Source organism: Physeter macrocephalus, chromosome 13, assembly GCF_002837175.3.
Source record: "Physeter macrocephalus isolate SW-GA chromosome 13, ASM283717v5, whole genome shotgun sequence".
NCBI classification, from domain to species: Eukaryota; Metazoa; Chordata; class Mammalia; order Artiodactyla; family Physeteridae; genus Physeter; species Physeter macrocephalus.
Window position 1 is genome coordinate 308048 of NC_041226.1, and position 10713 is coordinate 318760.

A 10713-nucleotide genomic window follows, 5' to 3' on the forward strand; every position below is an offset into this window, starting at 1 on the left:
GAAAAAAAAAAAAAAAAAAATTGCTTTTGTGGGAGCTCTAGGATTCAGGCAGGAAATGAGAAACGCTGGTGAAGCCTAAGATCAAGGACAGCCACTTAGAGAAGGCAGGCCCATGCCCCAGCGCCAGGCTTACCAAATGTGGTCCTGATGCACTGAAAACAGCCCCACTGCCACAGGACCCAGGAGGAGCCATGCCCATTCATGCCCCTGGAAAGAGACCCACAGACCTTGGTCCTGCCTACAGATGCTGAAACAGCCCTGTGGCCTAGCTCCAGCCCTGCTCTACGTGGTACGGAGTCAGTCCTGCCCACCCAGAGGCCTGGTAGGAAGCTGCTCAGAAACCTGGCAGGAGCCCCACCCATCCTCACGCCTGCAAACACACCTCCTGTCTACAGACTTCACAGTGGACCAAGAGGCAGCCCCATGACCTAGCTCCAGCCCTGCCTGACTGTGGTCCAAGAAGTAGTCCTGTCCTACTGGGGATCCAGCAGGAACCACAGCTGACTGCAACCCTGGTAAGAGGCCTACCAACTGTGGACCCAGCTATAACCCCACTTGACTGTGATCCTGGAAGTAGACCCACCAGTCCAGGGATCCAGCAGAAGAAGGTCTTTACCTGCCAAAAACAGTCTGTAAAGACAGGAACAGGTGTTTGTTCTTTCAATGCAAAGACATCAACACAAGTCCACACAGATCACCAAGAATCAGGCAAACGTGACACCACCAAAGGAAACTAATAAAGCTCCAGTAACCAATCCCAAAGAAATCGAGATCTACAAATTACCTGACAAAGAATACAAAATAATTGTTTCAAGGAAGATCAGCAAGCTACAAGAAAACACAGATAAACAACTCAATGAAACCAGGGAAACAATACGTGAAACAAAACAAGAAGTTCAACAAAGAGCTAGAAATCATAAAAAAAGAACCAAAAAGAAATTCTAGAGCTGAAGAATACAAGGAATGAAGTGATACATGCAACGGAGAACTTCAACAGCAGACTCAAGCAGAAGAGAGACTCTGTGACTGCAAAGACTGGTGATTCAAAGTTATTCAGTCAGAGGGGGAAAAAAGGGCAAAGAATGAAAAGGAGTGAAGAAAGCCTGCAGGATTTATGCGACACTACTGTATGAGCCATATATGCATTATGGGAGCCTCAGGAGGAAAAAAAATCAACAAACCTTTAGCTAGACTAAGAAAAAAAGAGAGAAGACTCAAATAAATAAAGTCATAAACAAAAGGCAAGGCATTATAACAGATGCCTCAGAAATAAAAAGGACCATATATGAATAATCATATTCGAAACCACTGGATAACTTAGAATAGTTAAATTCCTAGAAACATACAACCTACCAAAATTGAACCCAGAAGAAACAGAAAGCCTGAACTGACCAATAACAAATAAGGAGACTGAATCAGTAATCAAAAACCTCCCCCAAAACAAAAGTCCAGGACCAGATGGCTTCACAGGTAAATTCCACTAAACAGTCAAAGAAAAAATTAATACCATTCTTTTTTAAACTCTTCCAAGAAAAGGAATACTTCCAAACTCATTCTGTGAGGCTAGTTATCACTCTGATACCAAAGGCAGACAAAGATACAAGAAAGGAAAACTATAGGCTAACATCCCTGATGAATACAGTGTATAAACCCTCAAAAAAATACTAGCAAACCAAATCCAACAGCACAGTAAAAGCATTAAATACCATGACCAAGTGGGATTCATCCCCAGGATGCCAAGATGGGTCACCACACGCAAATCAATTAACATGACGTAAACTGGTGCAGCCACTGTGCGAAACAGTATGGTAGTTCCTCAGCATTATTCACAATAACCCAAACATAGAAACAACCCACATGTCCAGCCGTGAGCCAAGGAAGGCTAAGGATCGCCAGAAACCAACAGAAGATACGAGAGAAAGCGTGGCTCTGCTGACACCTTGACTTCAGGCTTCTAGCCTCCAGAACCATGAGAAAATAAATTTCTGTTGTTTCAAGCCATCCAGTTTGTGTATATTTTGTTACAACAGCCCTAGGAAACTAATACACTGGCCAAGGTGATCCTTGAATTAAGAGCTCCACACTGCTTTTCAAATTTCAATTTATGACCTCATCACGACGACAATTCTCCTTTTAAGACATCTTTAGCCACAGTGGGTCACTTTATTTAAAAATTCTTACGTGGTATTTATTTCACTTCCTTCTCTCACTTATATTGTTGGATTAATAAGAATTGTTTCAAATAGTTCAGATATAATCTTAAAAATAAAGCTGAATCACTATACATTTTCCCCCACTTACAGATGTAAACTTACCTGAGTTTTTCCAAGGCACTTTCTCGTTCAATGCGAAGTTTAGCTAAAGATGTGTTCTCAGCTTTAAATTTTTCTATTTCTGTTTCCAATTCAATAACTTTCTCTCTCAAAACTTGAGATCGAGCATTGTCACCTATAAGATAAGCCACAAATATTGAACTTCACAAAAAGCTTTCAACAGCAAAACACTAGCTAGCTATTACACTAGGAGCCAAAAATATGGTAAACACCTGTACTATTAAAACGCATTAGAAACAAAGCTTCTAAAAACAAAGAAAAAAAAATTATTATAGTCTAACTTTCCAGATGGAACAGCCTAAATTTAAGAAAGAATCAAATCATTCTACCTCAAGAGTATCAATCTGATGACAAATGAACATTATATATTAAAAAAAATCAAATAAATTTTTAAACCAATATACATAAATAGCTTAAGAACATGAATAAGTATTTGCAAGAGACTTAAAGCTCTAATCAACACCGAAATCAAAGTTTACCCCCCACTAGTCAAAGAAATACAAATTGAGATCTTTTTCTGTATCAAATTTGCTACTTAAGAAAATAGCCAATGCTTTCGTCCTTCAACTACCCTTCTGGAAAATAACCCTGATTTGTAACACAAGGCTAAAACACACATTATCTACCCTTAGACCACTTCTAAAAATCTAGTTAAAGAACGAACTTATAAAATCATACAAATCGTTTTGCACAAAAATATGCATTGAAGTGTTATTTCTAATAGTGAAAAATAATTTGTATCCAACATTAAAGAAATTACTAAATAAAATTATGCTACATTCATATAATGCTCTGCAACCATTTTTAAAGTATACAAGGAGTTTTAATGATATGGCCAAAGCATATTATACACCTGGTCAAAAAGGATGAGGCGAGTTATAATATATGTCTCTACTATATGAAAAATACACAGGAAAAATGAATGGAAAGAAATATCCCAAAATGATATCACAGTTACCTTAGGATAGGTTAGTTATAAACATTTTTGCATCTACACTTTTTAACTTCCAAACTTCCTGCAAAAAATACTATTTTTAAAATCGGAGTATTTTTTTAAATTAGCTTAAGTTATTAATTTCTATTTTAAAGCACCTATGCTTTGCTAGACAGAGTTTATAATATAACATGACATAATGGAAAACTGTTTTCAATATAAGTTAAAAAAATCCATCACATAAACTAAATACTATATAGCCACTAAATGGAATGAGACAGATGTGTGTGTATTCGAACAATCTTCAAAATTTATTATAACCAAGGTGCAGAACAGTATTTTAAAAACATGTTTTCATTTGTGCAGAAAGGAGGATCATACACACATTCACACATATGCTTTCACGTGCATGGAATCTTTGCAGAACACACAAATGAAATGGGAAAGTTGATGTCTCTAAGAGCCCAGGTCTGGGGAAGAAAAGAAACTTAAATTTTACTGTATTTCTTCCTCATCATATTTGGCAAGTGAATGCATGAGGTAGTGGGAAAAAAAAAAAACTAATTAAAAAAAAATACACACAGAGGTAGCACAGTAGCACAAACCACAAACTGGGTATTTCCTGGTTATAAAAGAAATTTAAATGTTATCTCACTTTATAATAATTAATTTTAAAGCCTTGGCACTAAGACACAGGCTAAAATTTGAAAAATCTGAAATCACAATTCTTCCAAATCTCTTATACTAGTGACTATTACATTATCTAGACTCACAAAACAAATCAAATTTTAACAAATTACCTACTAAACTTTAACAAATCACCTACTAGATTTCCACTGAGCAACTAGAAAGGTTGGGATTTTAATAAGCATTCTGACAACACAGTGATAAAATAAATATTAAACTTGTAACATTCCATTACATATTTTACAATGCTCTGACTTACCAGGTGGTTGGTCTTGATTTATGTTTAACTTGGGTTCATTTCCCAAGCGTGAATCTGATTTTGATTTTGGTTTCAAAGAAGGGAAGAATTTCATCATCAGCTCCGAGGTAGGAGGAGGACTTGTGCTCCTACTGGATTTAGTCAAGTCTTCTCCCTTCTTGACTGGTGCAACCTTCCTTTTTATTGTTTTGTCCGGTACACATATTTCACTCTTATTAGGGTAGGCTGTCTGGGGAGTCCCATAAACGGCTTCATTCCCAGGAATAACATCATGTTTAAATGAATCATCTTCAAGGTCAGTCCAAGTTCTTTCATCATCAAAGTCAATTTTACTCATAGATGGGTGTCTTCTTGAGGAATCAGAAGCTTTATTTTTCAAGCTTGCTATTATGATAGACTCGTCACTACTGTAATCTTTATCAGACAAATCTAAATCAACATCTCTCCTCTTATCTTCTTCTCGAGTCCTGGTGTCCCGTATAGGGCCCCTCCCAGCACAGACTTGGGGACTATCTTCTCTGCTGCTGGAACCCCTTTCTTTATCCTCAGCTGATGGTTTTATGGTGACATCAAGTTGTTCCTCAGAATCAGTGCTACCATCACTGCCTGTACCACCTTCGTCATCCCTGGCATCCCACCTAGCTGGACTTTCACAAGTGCTCATTTGGAACACTTTCCTACTGACTTTACAGGACTGTTCCCGCGATCCACCAGGTGCGGACGCTGGATCAGGCTGTTTGGGTGCAACCTCACACTCACCCTTACTTTCACACTTGGTGCGGTCTGGATCCTCATTTTGGTTACACTCACTAATGGGAGCCGGTGGTGTCTTCTCTTGCTGCACAGCTTTGACAGGAGTCGAAGATAGCCGGTGACCTCTACAGATCTGCTGGTCCCTCTCTAAGATCTTCAGGACAAATGAGGAATTACTAGAAAATGATATTTCATCAGCAGCTTGTTCTAAAAACAAAAATTCATCTAATTCCAAATTTTCCTTTTCCTTTTCTCGTTCCCAATTCTCCAACTTTTTCTGAAGAGAAATGTCAAGAGAAGATTCTGACTCTTTCGAAGTCTCACTTATTGGGCTCTTAGAAGCCACACAGCTGGCCAGCCCTGTCGAAAGGGAAAGTCTGTCTTTACCTTGTGTCTTATTCCAGATTTTGCAACCAACGTCACAAGGTTTTGTACACTCGGGTACGTTTTCTTTATTATTAGATTCTACCTTTTTCTCTAAATTGATCTGACCTCTAAATTGCCCATCACATTTCTTCCCTGCCAGCATCTTCAATCCTGCTGGAGAGAGACTTTTCCTATTGTTACCCTTAAGCACTTTTGGCTTCTGACTGAGCGTGACACAACCACTCTTTGTTCTGGCTTTACTGTTCTTTTTGACAGGAAGGTTCTCTGTACACAGTTCTTTATTTATAAGAGCAGTTTTCCGCTGGAATTGCTGTTTATCTAACTTAAACACAGGTTTGTCCTCTGAAATGCTCTGAGTAGTGACTAGTTTATTTTCTCTCCCCTTCTGAAACTTAGATTTAGCATTAGTAAACCTAGCTAAACCTTCTCCTCGTTTTAAGAATGGTTGTTTTGGTTTGGCTTTGATTAGCAAGGATCCTTCTGCTTCCTAAAATAAAAGAACAATATCTGAATTAATTCTGGTATATCCAAGTAATCTCAAAGTTATTTTTAAAGCAAGTTATAAACAAATCTCTAAAGCCTTAAGATAATTTAATCAAAATAGTGGAAATGCTAACCCTTAGCTGCTTTTGTTTCAGTTCTTGTTCTTCCAACTGAATTTGTTCTTCTAAGTAGTCTTCAAAGGTTTGTTTCCTTTCTCTAATAGCAGCTTTAATAGGCCTAATCATAAAAGTAAAGTTATTTAACATTCATACCATGTGGTGAATACTTTACACTTAGTCTGCCTGATACAGACACCTCTGACTGAGAACTAACCTTTTTCAAAGTCACAGATCCCCTCAGGGAATCTATTAAAAGCTACAATCCCACTCCATCTCCCAAAATACAGAAATACACATCACTCTACACGTGATTTGAAAAACCCCTCTGAAGTCCACCTACTGACCTTAGATTAATTACTTTTGAAGTAACATATTCATTACATAAATAAAATATATTTCAAAAATAGTTCATTAAATACATTAAGATCCTTAATAATATAAACAAAACAATCAAAAGTCATTTGCCATTCCATAATGTATATTAAAATACTTAAGAAAATAATAAACAACCTCACAGTTGATATTTTATCTCTGGCATGAAATTTTTAAATTCTGTAACCACACTCACTCAATTATTATTTATAAGTGATACCATGTGTGAGACTCCAGTATATGATTTTTTCTCTTCTCCAAAGCAGGATTTAGCTATTTGAGAGAAGATTAGTTTTACCCAGATATTTCCCTTAGGTGAAAAAACTTTGCTCAATTTTTCCAGTACAACGTCAAACTGAGGTATCGCCCCAACCCGCTTCTGTTGCTGACAACACGGAATGAGTGGGCTCTTCACCCTTCACTTAAGAGCAAACCCAGGCAAAAACAAGGAAGCTATGGATCTTTCAAACAAAGAAAGTACCAATAATAACGACTATTATATTAAGTTCCTTGCAACATGGATGATACCTTTCTTCAACATTAACCACTTCTGAGGAATCACCAATTTTTTGTAAGTTCGTATCGTTCCCTTCCCGAATCTGTTCCGTCATTTTCCCCGAACATGGTAAAATACCTTCTCCTAGGATAAAAATTAGGAACAATTTAGTTCAAAAAAAAGCAGATTAAAGTCTTAAAACTGGAGAATTTTACAAGTTACTGTTTAGTTAAACTTGATGTATACCAAAGATTTTAGAACTCTCAAGGATTTCTTTAATATGATAAAGAAACACTACAAAACGCTAATGAAAACACAACATTCTGCTCTCCTTTCCAGTTGACCTCTCAAAAACCCATGCCACAGTACTGGCTTCTGTGATCTTCTGATAGTGAGCCCTTTGTTCGATCACACTGTTCCCTGACTGATTAAATTTTGAAGCAAGTCCTTTGCTAGGACCGGACTTTATTCAAAGCATCTGGTGTTGAGTTCTCAATTCAGATGAACTTCGCTGGCGAGCTGAGGACTGAGACCCCCAGAATAATCCGGAAGCCATTCTGTGAAGTAGACAAGTGAACGTCTGCAGCCAGGAAAGCCTCTCCTTTCACACACTGAGAACTCCCACTGCAGTGAACGGAAGAGCTGTGTGTGCAAAGAGCACGTGGGCAGCGGGAATTCAGCCCCAGAGAAAGAAGGTGTCGAGTTGCCTTGGTAAACAATTTATACACCACGTGGTCACAGTTTCTTGACAGGGCGGCAAAAGGAAACTAACAGAGCTGTAATGACGAAGTACTTTGAAGCATAGGGCACTGTTTTAGAGGTAATTCTACAAAATAAAACTTTACTTGGGGACCTTCAAGATGGCAGAGAAGACGTGGAGATCACCTTCCTCCCCACAAATACATGAGAAATACATCTACATGTGGAACACCTCCTACAGAACACCTACTGAAATGTGGCAGAAGACCTCAGACTTCCCAAAAGGCAAGACACTCCCCAAGTACCTGGGTAGAGCAAAAGAAAAAAGGAAAAACAGGGACAAAAGAATAGGGACAGGACCTGCACCTCTGGGAGGGAGCTGTGGAGGAGGAAAAGTTTCCACACACTAGGAAGCCCCTTCACTGGAGGAGACAGGGGGTGGCAGGGGGGAAGCTTCGGAGCCGCGGAGGAGAGCGCAGCGACAGGGGTGCAGAGGGCAGAGTGGACGGATTCCCGCACGGAGGATCGGTGCCGACCGGCACTCACCAGCCCGAGAGGCTCGTCTGCTCACGCTCTGGGGGGGGTGGGGGCTGGGAGCTGAGGCTCGGGCTTCAGAGGTTGGATCCCAGGGAGAGGACTGGGGTTGGCTGCATGAACACAGGATGAAGGCGGCTAGTGCACCACAGCTAGCCGGGAGAGAGTCCGGGAAAAAGTCTAGACCTGCCTAAGAGGCAAGAAACCACTGTTTCGGGGCACGCGGGGAGGGGGGGTCCAGAGCACCACCTAAAGGAGCTCCAGAGACGGGCGCGAGCCGCGGCTATCAGCGCGGACCCCAGAGACGGGCATGAGACGCTAAGGCTGCTGCTGCCGCCACCAAGAAGCCTGTGTGCGAGCACAGGTCACTACACACACACACACACACGTCACTACACACACAACACACACAGAGGTCACCACACACACGTCACTACACACACACACACACACACACACACCGGGGACCCGTGCAGCCCACCAAGCCAGGTCCTGTGATCCAGGGAAAACTTCCCTGGGAAAACACACAGCACGCCTCAGGCGGTTGCAACATAACGCAAGCCTCTGCCTCTTCAGGCTCACCCTGCATTCCATACCCCGCCCTCCCCCGGCCTGAGTGAGCCAGAGCCCCCGAATCAGCTGCTCATTTAACCCCGTCTTGTCTGAGTGAAGAACAGATGCCCTCAGGCGACCTACACGCAGAGGCGGGGCCAAATCCAAAGCTGAACCCCAGGAGCTGTGCGAACAAAGAAGAGAAAGGGAAATCTCTCCCAGCAACCTCAGGAGCAGCGGATTAAATCTCCACAATCAACTTGATGTACCTGCATCTGTGGAACACCTGAATAAACAACGAATCATCCCAAATTGAGGCAGTGGACTTTGGGAGCAACCTGGGATTTGCTTTCTGCGCCTAATTTGTTTCTAGTGTTATGCTTATTTTAGTTTATTATTTAGAGCTTATTATGATTGGTAGATTTGTTTACTGACTTGGTTGCTCTCTTCCATTTTTTTTTTTCTTTTTCTCTTTTTGTGAGTGCATATGTGTATGCTTCATTGTGTGATTTTGTCTGTATAGCTTTGCTTTTACCATTTGTCCTAGGGTTCTGTCTGTTTTTTATTGTTTTTTTTTTTTTAGTATAGTTTTTAGCGCTCGTTATCATTGGCAGATTTGCTTTTTGGTTTGATTGCTCTTGTCTTTCTTTTTCTTTCTATTACTTAAAAAAAATTTTTTTAATAATATTTTTTATTTTAATAATTTTATTTTTTTCTTTCTTTCTTTTCTTTTTTTCCTCCCTTTTCTTCTGAGCCGAGTGGCTGACAAGGTCTTGGTGCTCTGGCCGGGTGTCAGGCCTGAGCCTCTGAGGTGGGAGAGATGAATTCAGGACATTGATTCACCAGAGACCTCCCCGCCCCGCACAATATCAAACAGTGAAAGCTCTCCCAGAGATCTCCATCTCAATGCTAAGACCCAGCTCCACTCAACAACCAGCAATCTACAGTGCTGGACACCCTATGCCAAACAACTAGCAAGACAGGGACATAACCCCACCCGTTAGCAGAGAGGCTGCCTAAAATCATAATAAGTTCACAGGCACCCTAAAACACACCACCAGACGCGGTCCTGCCCACCAGAAGGACAAGATCCAGCCTCATCCACCAGAACACAGGCACCAGTCCCCTCTGCCAGGAAGCCTACACAACCCACTGAACCAACCTTACCCACTGGGGGGAGACACCAAATATAACGGGAACTACGAACCTGCAGCCTGTAAAAAGGAGACACCAAACACAGTAAGTTAAGCAAAACGAGAAGACAGAAACATACACAGCAGATAAAGGAACAAAGTAAAAACCCAGCAGACCAAAAAAATGAAGAGGAAATAGGCAACCTACCTGAAAAAGAATTCACAGTAATGATAGTAAAGATGATTCAAAATCTTGGAAATAGAATGGAGAAAATACAAGAAACATTTAACAAGGACCTAGAAGAACTAAAGAGCAAACAAACAATGATGAACAACACAATAAATGAAATTATAAATTCTGTAGAAGGACTCAATAGCAGAATAACTGAGGCAGAAGAACAGATAAGTGACCGGGAAGGTAAAAAAGTGGAAATAACTACCACAGAGCAGAACAAAGAAAAAAGAATGAAAAGAATTGAGGACAGTCTCAGGGACCTCTGGGACACCACTAAATGCATCAACATTCGAAATAGAAGCCTCTCAGAAGAAGAAGAGAAAAAAAAAAGGGACTGAGAAAATATCTGAAGAGATTATAGCTGAAAACTGCCCTAATATGGGAAGGAAATAGTCAATCAAGTCCAGGAAGCACAGAGAGTCCCATACAGGAGAAACACGAGAAGACACATATTAATCAACCTATCAAAAATTAAATACAAAGAAAAAATATTAAAAGCAGCAAGGGAAAAGCAACAAATAACATACAAGGGAATCCCCATAAGGTTAACAGCTGATCTTTCAGTAGAAACTATGCAAGCCAGAAGAGAGTGGCCGGACGTATTTAAAGTGATGAAAGGGAAAAACCTACAACCAACATTACTCTACCCAGCAAGGATCTCATTCAGATTTGATGGAGAAATTAAAACCTTTACAGACAAGCAAAAGCTGAGAGAGTTTAGCACCACCAAACCAGCT

The 10713-nt window shown here is 40.4% G+C and overlaps 1 protein-coding gene across 5 annotated transcripts in view; it reads right to left on the minus strand.

The window, feature by feature from the left end:
- The window catches only part of CPAP (centrosome assembly and centriole elongation protein), a 56475-nt gene that overhangs the window by 21266 nt on the left and 24496 nt on the right, over positions 1-10713 (minus strand). For all 5 annotated transcript variants that reach the window (XM_028497411.2, XM_028497410.2, XM_055089401.1 and 2 more), the window contains 4 exons: positions 6856-6967; positions 5971-6073; positions 4214-5840; positions 2316-2448 (listed from right to left, as the gene is read on the minus strand). In XM_028497411.2, coding sequence (XP_028353212.1) covers positions 2316-2448; positions 4214-5840; positions 5971-6073; positions 6856-6967 — 1975 coding nt within the window. The remainder of the gene's footprint in view (positions 1-2315; positions 2449-4213; positions 5841-5970; positions 6074-6855; positions 6968-10713) is intronic.